Below are 17,488 nucleotides of genomic sequence, written 5' to 3' on the forward strand. Positions count from 1 at the left end.
GCGGGAGCCGGGCTGCGGCTGCTGCCTCACCTGCGCCCTGCGCCTCGGCCAGCCCTGCGGCATCTACAGCGAGCGCTGCGGCGCCGGGCTCAGCTGCCAGCCGCGGCCGGAGGAGGCGCGGCCGCTGCAGGCGCTGCTGGAGGGCCGCGGGCTCTGCACCAACGCCACGGCCGGCGGCAAGCTGCGGGCCTTCCTGCTGCCCGGACCGCACGCCGCAGGTAAGCAGCGGGCTCCGCTCCGCCGGGCTGCGCGGTGGGGGCGGGGAGGGTGGGCAAAAACTGCATGCCTGCCCCTGTCGGGTTTAGGAAGCAAAAAGGGGCGGGGGGGAAGTCGGGAGGTAAGTTGCACGCAGGGGGGGAGGTGAGGGCGCGCTCGCTGCAGGCGTCTTCCTGCGAAAAGGCCCCTCACGCTTGTACCCAGCGGCCGGCTCGGGATCCTGAGCGGGCTCGCAGCGTTAGGGTGTTCCTGAGCGAGCCCGAGTCCACCCCCTCGGAAAACATGTCTTCCTGGCGCGGTAGGCAAGGCTGGGCTCATTTTCAAGTGCTTTTTCTGAAGGAAATCAAGTTTGTCCCCTCACACTCGCCCCCTTTGGGTTTTTTTTGGGGGGGGGTTCTTTTCTTTCTTTAACACCGATGGTGTGAACTAGTGCCTCGCAAAAGAGGCAGAGTTGCCCCTTTTCTAAAAAATCTGGGGGGGAGTTGCTCTTCGCTCCGATGGGTGCTTGGTGTTGGCACGTCCACCGGGCTGTGCATCGCTGAGGGAAAGAGGTTAAATCCTGGTGATTTAGCCAGGGAGTTCCTAGAAAGAGGGTACGAGAAAACRGAGAGTCCGGAGCTAACTCCTGCGCTGCAGTGTCTCTAACTCGGGAGAATGCTAAACCCAGGAAAAAAGGCAAAAAAGAAAAAAAAAGGGGGGGGAGAGTCGTTAAGTGCTTTCCTAGCTCGAGAAGGTGGTTATTCAGAACAAAGCATTTGCACAAAAGTATTTTTAAGAGGATGCTGTTTTTCTCTGCACTGCAAATAAATGTTTGGTCCAGCGAAACTTTCCCATAGCTCTTGTGTGTCCTGTAAATGAGACGTTCATAGAGCGCATTTTGTTGCGTTTTAAGAGGCAGGGAAGACTGGAAAAAGTTCTGTTAACATGCACATTTGGAAACTTCAGAGACAGGGAAACTTGGGATTCGGATCAAGAAAGCACAGTCCCTCTATGCAAACATTTCATTAAACTGTTTGAACCAACAGCAAGTATGTTAACATTTATTTAATAGAAAAGTGTGTCAAAAGGCTTTCCACTGTTTGCATTTTTAAAAAGCCTGGCGTTTTTCTGCTGGGTTGCAGGGACTCTTTGGCTGGCCTCTCCTTAGCTGTGCAAGAGGAAGTGGCACCAGGGCTCCAGCTAACTGGCTGCTCCAGCAGTAGGAGATGCCTTATTATAATTATTTATGTGCTGCTCCCAAGCTGTGACAATTTGAATGAGCGAGGGTTCAAAGGTACTCATTGAAATTTTAAATCTCATTGGAACATGGAGCAACTTCCTTCATCCCATGAACTTGGCTTTGCATATTCATCCTTCAGATGAATTGAAAAATGAAGGGAAGTCTCCCTCCAGATATCTGAGACTTGGCACTATTTAATGAAGAGGTATTGTTTTGTAATGATGACTGTTAGGCAAGGAGAAAGGGGAAGGTAGAGCTGTGCTTTAGTTCCCTGCTGAAAATCTTTCCATTTTCAGCCTAAATAGTCAAGATGCCGAGTTCCCGTTTGTGAATTCTTGGCTCCAGGAGCACGCCTATTTTGAAATCAGTTGGAGCTTTGATTGCTTAAAAAGTGGAAAGCGGGTCCCTTACAGTTCCCATTCAAGGACTGAATGCTGAAAACTCCATGTTTGAGAAGGAGAAACTATTCTGAACCCATGTAATGACTTGTGCCCGCCTCTTTAGGGGGACCACTAGAGTTTCAGCTCTAAATCCAGCACTCAGGAACTGAGATTCGCATGTCACACACCCTTTCTGGGCAGGGTCAGGCCTTCTCTCTGATACATAGCTAGGTCTTGCATCATATGCTGCACTTTCTGTCATTACTAATTTACTGAAATTGCTAAAAATCATGTGGGCAGTGTGTATTACACTAGCTTCTTAATACCAAATATAGTAGGCCACTGACTTATTTTACAGTTCAGTTTTCTGGGCACTAAAAAAGAGATGATGTAGTGTGTATATGCAACCCTTCTAGTCTGTTTTTTAAAAGAGGGCAAGTAACTTTTTCACAGAGTGCTTTTGTTTCCATTAGGACTGGATGTAAAGCTAACATGGCACCAAGTTTTATAGGACTGAGTTGACAGAATGTGCCTCACAGATTAAAATGTGACATTATAACAGTTCAGAATTCAAATGTAAGAAATGCTGTCTAGGGCATGAGGATCTGTATAAACTGCGAAATGATCACCTGGTGATCATTTAATGCACATTAAGAATATTTTCTACCTATTTTTGGTAGACCTGGTAAATTAATGAACGGGACTGATGATTGCAGAAAGCCTGGTAGGCATATAGTATTTATATATATAGGAGATTCAGGTTTCTAACATTCTATTGTGTCACCTTTTGCACATTTCATTGAGAGTGTGGAAAAAAATACCACTGTTCAAAAACAGGACATTAAACCAYCAAAAATATGTTCAAATACCGCTGAAAGTCTGAGTTAAACCCGCAAAAGCCAAGAAATTTAGACTTAAGACTTAAACTTCCTTAATCCATTTGTGCTGGAAGTTGGATTTTCCTGGTCAATTATGTCCGTTGCCAGCAGTGGCTACACTAAAACCACTGGCACCAAGATGTTAACTCTGATCCCTCCTTCTCCTCCTCATGTTCCTCCCCTGTGCCTGTGTATTACCAGGGCCACTGGGCTGTGTGTTGAAATGCTTAGGCTCCATGGGCTACATGAACATGGCCTTTCAGGTTTAACATTGAGTTTCTTGGCTTTTGTGGTTTTTCGGTGAGCTGTCAAGTACAACTTTAATATAGATTTCCAGGATGTTCCTTGCACATCAGTTATCACTGTACACTCGCAAGATCATTTCCTTTTTTTTTTTTTTTTTTTAAAAAGTGGCCAGCAGCCAAGGCACTAAAATGCAGCAGCAACTAGTGTGACTTAGCAAGTAGGAAGATACAAACTTGAAAAATTCCATGGAGGAAATGCAGCCAGTTACAGTTACACTGCAAGAGTCTCCTAAGAGAGAAATGCAGTGTAGACAAATACCTCAGAAAGTACAGCAACACTGTGCTCATGCAGTATTTAGGAAAAAAGTATTTCTCCTGTATTTTCATGGATGGTAGTTTAAAGAGAAAATATTTTTAAAGCTCGTAATGAAAGCAGATGTTTGTCCTTTGACACCATTACGGAATGAATGGCAATTTTTTGTCTGTTTTGTACACCTAGAAATGTTTCTGATTTTAAACAGCTTAAGAATGCAAACATGGCACTCTTTTTCTTTCCCATTCAGTTTGGGGAGTGAAATTAAGAAAGAAAAGCAATGTTAAGAGTTGTTAATTAGAACCATCAAGCTCAACCTAGTAGAATTTCTTGTATTAACGCCTTTTTTCTTAATTACTTTCCCGGGGAATACAAAGAGTCACACCAAAACCAATAACTTACACAAGTTAGTGGTATTTAATTAAAATTCATTAAATCTGCGCTAGGTCAGGGATAAATTATTCGAATACTTTGCATGTCTCGCATTGGTGAGTTCTGATGCAGGTCCAAACCCTAGGAACGGTCAGGTCATGGTACAAAGCTGCCCTCTTCTGGTGGCAAACCAAAAAACTTCAGTGTAAAGTGAACAGTAAGAAATCTGAGCATCAGCGATTTAAGAACGATTTGAAATCGAATTAATGTGAAGAGCTTTCAAATAATTAATTAGAAAGGAACGATGTATATGCAGTAGCACTTTAAAAGATTCACTAAGAGTAAAGAGTTTCTTTATTTATAAAAGTCATCACTGTTCTTTGCACTTAGCAATAAAGATGCAGTTGCATGCACAACACTAAATTGTTCATGGTTTTATATATTGTTATTTTGTAAATAGAAATTAAGAATATAGACTAATTTAGTGGTCTAGACTTAACTGGCAGTTGGTTAACATTTCTCCTTCACTGAATTTTTTCTACTTGAAGGAAATTCCAGTGATTCAGAAGAAGACCGGAGTACCAGTAGCATAGAAAATCAGGCCATCCCAAACTCTCACAGGGTGTCAGATTCCAAATCGCATCCACAGCACATCAAAATAGATATCATCAGGAAAGAGCAAGCCAAAAATACACAACGCTACAAAGTGGAATATGATTCACAAAGTACAGATACACTGAATTTCTCTTCTGAATCCAAACAAGAGACTGAATATGTAAGTATTTTTGCAAATAGAAATGTATTTTCCTGCATGAGAGTGTGCATGTGAGTGTGTGTGTGTGTGTGTGTGTGTGTGTGTGCACCTGTGCCTGTGCATGTGGTGCATTTGACAAAGTAAATAAAAAAACAGATGGTGATAATTGTAGCCATTTAGGAAATTCTGGCTGGTACTGGTTTGACCAGTAAAACTATTGGACTTGCAAATGCAGATGATCAGCAGACCAAATAGATCACAGAGGCCTAATGTATTGATGTTTACATTGATTTTAATATGATTTTCACTAGTTGATTCTTAGAGAGCAAAAGTTCTTCTTTCCACCTATAATTATCATGCATTTGTTTGTGTGAGCTCACAGCTGGCTTAACAATATCATCATTAAGTTTGGTTGGAAGCAGCATTATTTGCTTGCAATAAGGCAAAAAAGGGAAAGACTGCACGTTCAGTGCAACAGCACTGTGCTCACACTCCATGGAGCACATCAAGGAAGAGAAACTTAGCTTGGGCTGAAGGGCCTGGTTTGATCAGTCAGTATTTGTGTGACATGCAGAACGCCACCTCCATTTGTAGTTACTGTGTGGTCCCGTTGCATAAACAGCTAATGGCTCACCGGCACACAGTGCACAGCAGAGGGACAGGCTCTGCGGGGCGACCTGAATATGGTGCATTTGAGGAGGGAATACTTGTTGTCTGGGAACTTCTTGGCCGATAACCTGGTTATTCTCGTGCCTGTGCCAGATGGCATTAAAAATAATTGCTGGATACTCTTTGGCATTTCATCAGGAGAGGCATGGTGGAACCAGATATAGTTTCCCATCTGCAAAAGAAGGTTTCAAAACCTGCAAACAGTAGAAAGTTCTGTCTGAAGGGAGTGTGGCCTCTTAAGTTAAAACAGCAAGGTTGATTATACTGTATACTTGTATACTACAGTTTGTCATGAGGTCCAGTATTCTAGTGAAAATACTTCTGTATCTGAGTTTCAGCATATCCTCCTTCCCAAAACATAAAAATAAACTGTTTGTAGTAAAAGAATCAGCTTTGGTAGCTCTGAGGAAATAGGGTCCTGGCCTTAACTAGGAGAAGCAGTTCCCCTTATGTGGTAATCTGGACTCATGTGCAAAGGCCCACTAACTTAACAAAACTGCTCGTGGCTGTAAAGACCAGAAATAAGTCCGTCTGGGACAGATGCCTTTGTAAGCAAATGCCTTTCTAGCTATGTCTGTATGTTTGCTTTTGATATTGATCTCTCTGACTCTTGAAGCCGACTTCAAAAAAAGAAGAAAAAAAAAAAAGCTGTTGCTCTTTTTGTAGGCCTGACTCAGGACCAGATCTTTGGAAGCGTGTCATCTGCAGTCAGTGTGTCTGAACAGTTTTGTTTATTTAAGGAACTGACAGTAAGAGCAGCAGTTTAAAGAACACGTTCAGAGCTTGTGAGATTGATACTGAAAGAAAATATATGAAAGCTGCAAGGAAGGTATTTGCTAACCAAAAAATCAATTTTAAACTTCAGTAGGACTGTTGGGTCTATATGCTTTCAGACACTCAGATGAAAGGCACTTTATATGAGCAAACTATTAATATTACTACTTGAAAGTATAAATATCATTACTTCACTAATTAAGAATTGCACCAATGAGTCTTTGTGTTGTTACAGCAACTTAAACATTTTAAACCCGTGTAACCATGCAAAGGAATTTTTTCAGGTCTGCATTTAAGGAGTGGATTGGTGGATTGAGTCGATAATATGCTCAAACAGGAGCACAGCTAAGCACAGAATTTGCAGGCTGTAATTCTTGAATTCTAATCCCACTGCTGACACTGACTGCCTTCCTGGCCTCTGGCAAATCTTGAACTCCTCTGCTCCTGGTTTTCTGCCTGTAAAATGGGGCTGGTAACGCTTTACTCTCTACCTCAAAGGGCTGCAGTGAGAAATAATTAGTTGGCATTTGAGACATGCTCTTAAAAGTGCTTCTGTAAGTTCTTTTTATCTCAGTGTCCTAAAGCTAGTCCTTGCTGCATTATTGTCCTCCTTTTGCAGATGGAGAAACTGATGCAAAAAGCAACTGACTTATCTAATGATAGTCATGTGCAACCATTCATTTGCACGGCTGTATCCTTTTGGTCCAGCTGAAATCTGGAATCATTGTCCAAAGTTACATTATTTAGACTCTACTTAGCTACAGAGACAGAGAGGGAGAAAGATCTTGTGCAGTATTTTTATATATACATATACAGTGTGCAAGACTGCTTGTTTTCAATTAAATTCATTTCATTTAAGCTTTTGGATCCAGCATTATCACAAAAATAAATGGCATTAGGGAAGAATTACTGAGTGGTTTATTTCCAGTCCCCTGCCTTCTTTCCCAACTTTTCCTAACATAAATTATGTTTGTGTGATTGACTTGTACACTGGTTAGGCCTTTCCTTAGGTATAAGTGGCTGTGATTACAACTGGAAATGTCAGTCTGTGCCTGAGCATAGCATAGGGCATTCAGTGTTTAGAAATCAGTTTATCCTTAATAAAACATAATCTCAAGATTTTACCTCTGAACGGTCTGCTTTTGACATTTCTAGACATCACTTTGTTYTAACAGAGTATTTGGGTTTCATGCTTCTTCCTACTTAAAGATTTACTAAACTCTTGTGCGAAAAACAGCATGTGAGAATGAAATTTCATTTGTGCTTTCTAAACCATCCTCATTAACAGGGTCCCTGTCGCAGAGAAATGGAAGACACATTAAACCACCTAAAGATCCTGAATGTCTTGAGTCCTAGGGGTTTCCATATTCCAAATTGTGACAAGAAGGGGTTCTACAAGAAAAAGCAAGTAAGTACTGTGTCTCAATCATTTCAGTGAATACATTTTACTTTTTATGCATCTTTGCTGAAGGTGTTACGTAGCATTTTACTGAGGTACTCGCTTAATCCTACTTTTAGGACCTGATCTTATAGCATTGAACCTTGTCAAGTGGGGACAGTGTTTTTATTTGCTGTTGGTCATGACAACAGATTAATTTGTGAAACTTCATGCCTAATCACACATGGGTTGGCTGGTGTCCCAGATACTAATGCCCTTCAGTTTAAAAAAAGCAATGCCTCTGTAATAACCCACAGAGCTAAATGTTGCAGTCACCATATGACTGCAATAGATCAATGCTTTGAATTGTAAATAGCTGCCTGAGAGTTCCTAGAAGAACTGGGTTAGATCATATTACAAAAAGCAACTTGAGAAAGGCATATATCTGTCTTTTATATGCTGCACAGATCACTTCCAAAATCCAGGTCATGTTATCATGAAAGTGTTACATTTAGTAGTTACTCTGCAGCGAGGGTGGCTACACAGCCCTCTTTGGTTTTCCATTTGCATTTGACTCTGGGGTTGTGACCTTTCTTGACAAATGCAGGACTAAACAGCAGGTATTTCTGCTTTAGTTGGGTYCAGACTGAACGACTGCATCGCTCTCCAGTCAGTGCTGCCCTTGAAGCTCATTCGGGAACTCAGAGGAGTGCAAATTATACCAGGTCCTTTGCTTGGTGTACACATGTCGTATAATCCCAGTATTTAGTCAGTGTCCTGTTCCCCAAACGTATTTCTTGGTGTAATTCAAAAAATTCCTGAATTCCAAAGATTCTTTAAAATTTTCCTCACGGCAAACCTCTGTAAGGAGAGATTTTGTTTGTGGACCATCTTTTGTCTGCCATTTGGGTTTATGCAAGTCATACTCCTCCTCTGTATCTCTGGTAACCGCAGAAGTGACTTACTCAATGTGTTATTAGCTAATGCAGTTTGTTAGTTGGAGGTGAGAGGCCAACCTCAGACCAGGCAACCTCATTTTAAGAAAAGTGTCCCTCTGTTCTTTGGCTTCCAGCTTTCTTAGAAATAGTCTTTCCTTCTCCTGCTTTCCCTTGAGCTCTGCAATAAGCAATAAGTGTCAGATGGGCTGTTTGCAACAGGGACCAAGGGTCCCTATATTCCCTTTTTCCATCAGTCCTGCAGTGACTGTGCTGTTTGACCTTGGCTACATGCTGCCAAACTCGTCTGTCCACCCAAGCTTTTCCTGAGCGGGTGGTGATACTCTCGAGCAGGGAGAGTTTCTTTTCCTTGCCTGGAGTTTTGAGTCCCTTGTGTCAGTTCACGTGCCATTGTATGTAGATGAGCTGCCAGTGATACTCAAACCCCAGCCTGCATTTGTTCAGAAAATACTGTGGACTTCTGTGTGAGCTGCTCTGTGGAACAAGGCTAGCCCTGTGCTTTGTGGCTGTGCCAAAAAACATTGACTTAGCTACTTTAGAACAGCATATAATTCAATTACGTTCAAGACACGCAAGCGTATGATAGTCCTTATCCTTTGGTAGGTATTACAGAAGACCACAGATTGATATTTACTTTGTTCAGTCGGTCTTTCTCTCATCTGTCGTTAGACTCTAAGGGCTTTGCTTCATCAGCAGTAAGGTGGTGGTTTGCACACTCTCTCTGGTGTGTAGATAATAAATTAGATCCACAACAAACACATGTTAAGGTGCATTACTGTGCAGTGGTAGTTCTGCCACTGAGGCACTCGTGCACTCTTCCACACTGAAAAAGAAGAAAAAGAAAGGAAATATGGATCGTATACTTTCATGCCATTCCTAGTCTTCATTCCTAGAAGTTCACTTACCAGAATAAGCTGATGGTGTGAAACAAAGACATGCTTCTGCACTCTGGGTAGTATTCAGTCTATTTGGAGACTTTGCAAGTGCTTTAGAAAAGGTTCCTGCACTAAATGTAACAGTCCATTGGGGCAGCAAACATAGAGGATGCAGGGATGGTTTCATATGTGGCCAGCCTTCTCAAGTGCTGTGCCAAGTTACAGAAGTCCCAGTAGTTTCAGTGGTAGTTTAAGGCAGCTCAGGATCTTGTAAGAGATGCTCCCAAGTAGAACCCATGTATTCTACATTAAATGTAGTTTGAGTGCTCCTCTTCTAAAAGAATCAACTCGAAATAACTTGAATCAACCCTTGATACAGGCCTTCATATCAGGTAAGGCTTAGGGAACACAGGATGAAATGAAAAATAATGTATTTATGTTGCCCTTCTAAAATTAACTGCCAGAAAAAAAGCAACAGTTTGAGAAATAAGTGACTCCTGGTCAGATTGGTTTCACTGTCTGTGAGACAGTGCGATGATTGTATATATTTCTTTTTCTTTCTGGAGCATCAAAATGTAGGTCTGATATTTTGGGAACCATAAGCAGGTGTCTAATCTGATTAACAGAGTGCTAGGCTATTTCATTGATATCCTTCATTGCTATTATTAGCAGCATTTGATCTGTAGTTCAATTATATTCCACTGTGACAACAAAATTCAGAATAATATGTTAGGAAAGAGACAGTAAAGCCACCAAAGAAACGATTGTGAAGTAGGCATTTTTAATTCTGGAAACACTAACTACTTTCCCATATCTGCAAAATTCTGTGGCTGGATGTGCAATTCAGTGCACTGGGGTCATGTACAGTCTTCAGAGAGTGCTGTCATAGGTAGATTAAAGTCTGAGAAAATAGTTAATTCCTTCCCAAAATAGCTTCACTGTCGTACAGCAATACTCACAGTACTGTATTGTTGAATGTTTGGATCAGGTATTAGGAGTCAGAACCACTGTATTTTCTCCTTGGCTCATCTTTGGACTTACTTTGTGACCCAGCAAACTGTTTCACAAAGGCAGGTACGTCTGTTTCTACTCCTTGTGCAGTCAGCTCCTGGGACTACACTTGGATAAATTATATGGTGGTTTACAAGATAATGTGTCTTCATGCCTTGATTTAATGTTGTATCTCAAAGGAATTGTGATTAATGCATGCTCTTAAATACTTTAAATTACTTTTTCAAGCATATATGTTTTGTGGATACATGTACACATGTGGTCCAATATACAGATATCTCAATACAGAACCAGGCAGTGCACTGCAGGCCAAAACCTAAACAGATGTGCTTTAAAAGGACTAGAATGATGATGTAGGTAGATGTGTGACGGGAGGAATCTGATAAATTATGACTACCCTGGAAAGCATTAAAAACTCATTCATGAGATACTTGGCATGTTAGTATAATCTGCCTTCCTGCTCCTCCAATCAAGTTGAAAGCAGCTGTTTTTCATGACCTTTGTGGTTGTCTAAAAATTGACTTTTCAGGAATCACCATAGGGAGTAATTTTCATAAGTGAAACAAATTTTAAGAAAATAAATTTATCTGTCAAGGTACAGCATGAAAAATATTTCAGACATTGTGTTTATATATAAACTTCTTTTTAAAATCAGACCAATTAAAATTTAGATTTCTTTGTATTAACAAATCACGCATGTAAAGTTGTACTATACAACTGTGGTGTATAGGTATATTTACATGAAATATTTTTACACAGGCACATTTCTGCCTCCAGCATGCAAAGAAAAGTTTTAATGACATTAGAATTATCTTTGAATTGCTCCATTTTCATCTACTGGAGACAGATATTCACCTAAATGTGAGTTGGCATTATTCCACTGTAAACAAAATTGGGCTTGACAGCAGCCAAAACGGCCTGAGGTGTATGTCAAGGCTGTCTGCAGTCTGTTCCAAGATATCACAATTGTAGCTCCATGGAGACCTCTGCACTGACCAGGAATTAAATGGGATACCATATGCTTTGCTGTGCCCCAAGAATGCCTCTGTGGCACTTCTTTGGGCAAGGCCGAGAGGCAGGTGGCATAAAGCTGGCAGCTGGTGTTTCTATCAGAAGTAATTATTGGCTCCACTGCTTGGGCAGTTTTCCAGCTCTTTTGGTCTCCTGAAGTCGTATAGAAGAGCTAAGCAGAGCCTTGAAGTTTATGTGGAGTACAAAATTCAGAAGACTGGATTTTGTTTTTTTCTAATGTGAATTATCCATCATTTCAGTAGCGAATGCAAGCTAGCTGTCTCAGGATAAAAGCATCCGCTTTGAACCAGAAGTGCTCTGCTATTGACAGCATGACTGAGCAGGTAGTACAATATCACAGATTGGAAAAGGTATATTATTTCTCTCTTTCCTCACAGACAGAATGTTATTTCAGCTGCAAAGCTCTAATGCACAAGATCTAAGGGTTTCATTTTCTCAAATGGGTTGTCCAAAAGAAATAAAAAATTCTTAATAGTAGAGAATGTGTTCCTGCAGACTAACTTCGTGGTATATTTAATTCCAAAAATTGATTATGTGACTGTAAAAAGCAATCATAACCCCCAACAGCTTGAGAAACTTTAATTGATCATTTGTTTTGACAGTGATGCAAGCCTATGAATCAGTGAGAGTTGTGTAACATACTTCATATAGTACTTCTAAAAGGGGAGGATGTGTTACTATTATTAGTAGAAGTATATTTTCATCACCCAAGCACCAGGCTGGCAGCCAGAAACCCTGCCTTCTAATTCTGGCTCTGTCTTTGCCTGTGGTCTTGGGAAAAACAACCTACGAATTTCTGCCTCAGTTTCCTTATCTGTAAAATTTAGACCATGAAAAGGCTGTTTTTAATAAATTACTTTGTTTTGCACATAAAGAATTTAAGGCGCTAAATGTTATTACCACTTCAGCTAGAGTCCATTCCAGCCTCCACTGAAGTTAAAGAAAAACTGCCCGTTGACTCCAGTGAACTTTGGGAAGCCATTCACTGAAATCCTAGAGAACATTTGGAAGCCCTAGTCAGGCTTGTGAAACAAAATAATAAAGCATACATTGATTTCATATGTAAAGGTTTGCTTTGGAAAACAAACTGAAAAGATAGCTAGAACTCAAATACAACTAATCATGTACTTTAGCAAATTATTAATGTAGCTCTTCTMTCAATAGGCTTGTACTTCTTTACCCTCTCCTAAAATAAGCCAATATTTACTTTAAGCCTGATCTTATAATCCTGCTGTCAGAATGGCCATTCATTTGCATAGGACTAATGAAGAAGGACAGCAAATCCAAAGAAGAGAAGGCATTGCATTATTTCTGCACTAGACTTCCTACTCAAAAATGTAGCACAAAGGTAGATTTATTTTCAGTTGTGGTGATTCATGTTATTTCATGTACTCTAAAATAGAATAAGCAAGATGGAAGCAAACATTCTAGAGGCAGAGGAGTCTGCCTAGCAAAATGATCTATGCAAACACTGAAAAAGGTCTCCAGAAACTTGGGGTCCCATCATGGTGGCAGTTTCAGGAATCCTTTTTCTAATATGTGATTTATTCCTGTCTCACTTTCACAAGTTCCTAGTGATGACTGTCTATGTTAATCTCTGCTGCCACAAATTAATAGGCTCAGGTCTGGACAGTCCCAGGAGTTGCCCATATTCACATTTATGTCCTATATATTACCTCTTCTCCTGAGGTCCTGAACTGGACGTGGAAAGGGTCAGATGCTTTTGGCAATGTGTGAAGCCCAACACTTACTTGATGCTTCCCAGTGCACCTGCACCTGGAGAAGATGCTTTGCTTTGTGAGCACAGCCATATCACATGGGAGAGCAGGACACTTGTATGAGCCTCTGGAGAACAGTGTAATTGAGTGGTAATGGCAAAGCTTATCTGGCCCATGGCAAACCCACAGCTGGTACCCAGTCTACACCTCGGAAATGCTTGAATTGCTGAGAGGGTGATCTCAGAGGTTGATGTATAGTTTGAGAATCACAAGGTGTATGCATAGGTTTCTACCGTCTTTTAAAAAGGCAGTTTCATGCTCCAAGTAAAAGTCTCAAGGTGGAAGAGTTATATAAATAGCCATCTAATCCGGTCTTGCTTGTATGTTAGCTTTTAGAGCGTCGAAGGGCATAAGTGGCTTCAGTCTGTCTAGCCTGTTCTTCCTTCAGGTTGGCAGTACAACAGATCCAGCTGTAAGCTTTGGAAAGCTTAGTAGGCTTGTGTCACCTCCTGCTTCATATGTCTGGCCTGACTGAATGGTCTTCTCTGTTAGCATTTGCAGATCATCAAATCTCTATTGTCAAATCTCAAATCTTTAGTTGACATAGGTGGGGTCTCTGTCTTGGCCAGAAGGTTGGCCATGGAAAACTTAGTAAGACGACCATGTCCGTGCAGCTAGGTGGGTTCACCCTTTGTGTAGGTGACAACCCTGCAGAGTCTGAGAGGTTCCTGAAGGCTGAACTGGGCACAGAGTTACATGAAGAATATAACCTGCAGGATGTTATCTCCTTTAGTCTATTTTTTATCACTTTTGGTTTCTTGGGGAGTCCATTAGTTAGTACATGGTAGACTTGTTTATCCATTTATTTACTGCGTTATTACTTCTAAAGTTGTTGTCCATTTATTTTCTTGTTTAATGGTAGTTTCAGATTGGTTAGTATTGTTAGCAAATTCCACTAGGCAACTGACTTCTAAAGTTGTCTTAGGTTATAGAGCTAATATATAACCAACATTATTTATAGGAAAATATGCATGTAAAGTTCTAATATATATCTAGCAGTTGTTGAAGTGATAACTCCATTACAGAAGGATTATGTATCCGTTAATAAATGTCAGCTACAGCACTGAAATTCCTCCAGAAAGCAGATGCAAGCTAAGGGTATTTATTGCTGCAAGAACTGTCTTTGCCAGACCTGTGCTTTAGTGTAGAACAAATCTGTGGGCTTTCTTTTCCAAAGAAGGGTCCCAGTCATCAGTCCTTACTGTTGTAAATAGTCCTTGTTCAGCAGAGGACAACTGTGCCGCCTAATCTAATAGGGAGCGGTTCAAAAGACTGGGTTTTTTTGGTAGTTCTTAGAGCAGTTTTATTATGAGATAATTAGACCCAAAGTAGTTTACTGATGGAGAAGGTAGCTTCTTATTGTCATGCTTTGTAGTGGAAATAAAGCTTCTATTTAATTCTAGCAATGTCAGATATGACCAAGATGCAGTAATGCAGCTATGAAATGAGTAGCAATCCCTGCAATGTAAAACTGAGAGCAAAAAAGTAAAAAGGATGCTAGCTGGGTCTTATATTCTGTTTCAGTGCCGCCCATCCAAAGGCCGAAAAAGAGGTTATTGCTGGTGTGTGGATAAATACGGACAGCCACTTCCTGGATACGATGGGAAGGGAAAAGGAGACGTCCATTGCTATAACTTGGAAAGCAAGTGAGGGGGTAGAGGCCGTCTCTTCTGGCAGCTGTGCATGGCAGTTTGACGTATCAGAGACCCTGGAGGGGCTGGGCAAACACCGTGGACTGCATTGCATGTGGAGCTGTGCGCCCTGCCTCCCGCCTTGCCGGGGGATCCACTGGCTCTATGGACTCTGCAGCTGCACCCCGCCACTGACACGCTTTGGGCTCCCTATAGCACATGTAGGGAGCTCTGACTTCCCAAGTAAATCTGCACTATTGATACCCAGAAAGAAAAAAAAAAAAAAAAAGGCACTTCAGAATGGATTCAGGGAGTCTCCACTGACTTTTTAAAGAACGGCCTGTGACCAATCTGATCCCGAAAGATACTGTGTTTTATTTTAAAGAATTTATAGATTGTAAGATTGTAAAAATATTAAAACAACAACAATGAAAAACACAAGTATTTAAAATTTAAGCTTTTTTACAGGTCTGACGGGAAACTTATCTTCACGGGTAAAATGTTTTATAAAAATCTCAAAGAACTTTTTAAGGAAACGTATTTCTAAAATAAAGACATGGCTATTTTTTCTGTAAAATATATTATGAATATTCTGTTAGTCTGTATTTAATATAATTGTTTTTTAATAAACTTTATTTAAATGTAACATGTGAATACCAAATATCACACAATAATTTTCATGTAAACTTATGTATGCAAAGAGAAAGTGAGGGGATGGGATGATTTACAAATATGTTTAGATTCATATGCATACACACTGACCTATTCTAGATGACAGAAATGGATTTATGGAGTGAAGGAAGTGTTTCCAGAAGAGGTTAAATTTCCTCATTTGAAATAGCTACAAATACCAAGATAATTTTTAAGTGTTTTTTTTTTTTCACTTTATTGGTATTTCTAAGGCACCCCTCACTGAGTTATGCCACTGGAAAGAATGACAGTTGCACTGAAGGTCTCTGTAAAGTATCATTCTGTCTGTCCTTTGCTTCAGTTAATGCAACAGGGCTTAAATTTCCTCTGTTTCCTTCAGAACTGTCCATGCTAGTATAAAAAATTCATGGACAAAAAATTGCCATTACAGTATGACTCTTTCTGTTTGCTTATTTATTTTTTAAAAGCCTGTATCTATTCTCTGTTGGCTTGATATACTCTACCAAAGCACATATTCTGTATGAGGAACTTCTATTTAAGTCAATGCCAGCAAGGTGGGGGCTTACAGACCCGGTTTTGAGACCTGTGCGCTTCATTTTGTGCTACTGCACRATCGTTGCTTCCTTTGACTTTGGTGGAAGGGATTTGCTTGCATCCAAGCACAGAATAAGAACCATTGGGTTGAAATATTTAAACCAGTTCTCTGCCACGGTGTTATATGTCCTTTTAATTACAAGAGAAGTGTTTTGGTTTTGTGCTGATACGTGACGCTTTCACATAAGGAAGTCCTTGGCACCGATTTGAGGCTGACTGTTTATTGAACGTCATGACAAATTCTGTATGACAATGAAATTTGGATAAGGAAAGGTGGCCTGTGAAATGTAACATCTCTCTTGGAAAGTAATGCTGTATTTTGTATGTGTATTTATTTATATATTTTATATAAATATTTTATATATTTATATAAATATATAATATATTCTTATATGTGTCACTATAAATGTTTGATGTCACTGTAGAAAAAAAAATAATAATCAGCACCGTAGTTTCCTGGTGGATCAGGAATTTGATGCGAGTTAAGAGCCGTATTCCCCCAGGGCTTTCAAGCGATCGGGGCCGAGCGCTCGCCCGGGGGCCGCTGGCGCGTAGGGGAGCCCCGGAAAGGGGGTTGAGGGCTGCTGAGAGAAACCTTGTGGGGGGCCTGGGGCTGCGGCTGCCCTCGCTTTTCCTGCCATGGGCTGGCTGCAAACTTGCAGACGTGGGAAGGTTTTTAACATGCAGCTTGTGGGATCGAGGCAGTCGATTGCTGCGGATCAGCCCTTTAAAGCTTTGCCCCGAAACATGGTAGCTGAACCGCCCTGTGTGTATTCTGCTTCCCAATTTCTATCTGATGAAGGAAGCTGCCGTCATCCTTAAAACTGAAATTTCAAGCCTGAGGAACAGTAAGGGGGAAAAAAGTATATCTGAGGTGAGGCTTAGTCCAAGCTAATACAGACTTCCCAACAGATGGTTGCAGAAAGCTTTGTGAGGTGAAGATTTATTGCAATTTTTTACTGCTATTGCAAATATAACACCTGCAAAGATTTTGTTGGCAAAGGTACTAGGCCTTTTTTTTTTAAAGTTATAAACCAGTTCCTCTCAAGTAGTGTCACACAAGGAAGAAAATTATATATAGCAGTATTTGGGCACTGTAGATATGAAAATAAGGTTTGGATTCATGAAAATGAGTCTGTATTTCACCTTTTTTTTTAATGCCAAACTCATGAGCCTTCAGAAAAAGAAAAATAGTATCTCACCAAAAAGGGAGGATAGCAGCCTTCCAAGCCATATTTTGCTGGCATGCAAGAAATGTTTTAACAGCCCGTGGTAGTACTTCTGACTGGTGTTTTTTGTTACATTTTTAAGCTTTTAATATTTTGCCCCAACATTAAAAATAAATAAATATAAAAGACATGTTGGCCAACAAAGTTTCTTGAACAGTACAAAATTCTTTAATCTGCGCAGAGCACCAGCTTTATTTAAAAAAAAAAAAAAAAAATCCTAAGGAACTCAAAATAAACGCCTTGATTCAAGCAAACAGTTTGTCACAGGAATTACAAAAAAATATGATTCAGCTGCTTTAGTGGTGCTAATGAATCCAGCCTTCTGTATGTAACATATTAAACATATAGCCATAGGAAAAAAAATAAGAATTTCTGTATAGTTGTGCAAGTCAGTTTGGTTATTTTGCTTCCAATAGATGTTTTTAAAACAAAGACACTGTTAAAAACTAGCAAATAAAATACTACTCCTGTGTAATTTAAAGCTCCCCCCTTGTTCAGAAATTGTCTGTTCCATGCTTTGTATGAGCCCAGTT

At 40.4% G+C, this 17,488-nt stretch overlaps 1 protein-coding gene across 1 annotated transcript; it reads left to right on the forward strand.

Moving 5' to 3' along the window:
• Position 1: 1 nt before the first annotated feature.
• IGFBP3 (insulin like growth factor binding protein 3) lies at positions 2 to 16,030 on the forward strand (the record flags this gene model as incomplete). The annotated part of the gene is made up of 4 exons (XM_026063941.1): positions 2 to 218; positions 4,172 to 4,398; positions 7,109 to 7,228; positions 14,375 to 16,030. Coding segments are annotated over 4 exons (690 nt in total), but the record flags the coding sequence as incomplete, so codon positions are not given.
• Between the last annotated feature and the right edge of the window lie 1,458 nt (positions 16,031 to 17,488).

This window comes from Apteryx rowi, unplaced genomic scaffold (assembly GCF_003343035.1).
Source record: "Apteryx rowi isolate R43461 unplaced genomic scaffold, aptRow1 scaffold_204, whole genome shotgun sequence".
Lineage (NCBI taxonomy): Eukaryota > Metazoa > Chordata > Aves > Apterygiformes > Apterygidae > Apteryx > Apteryx rowi.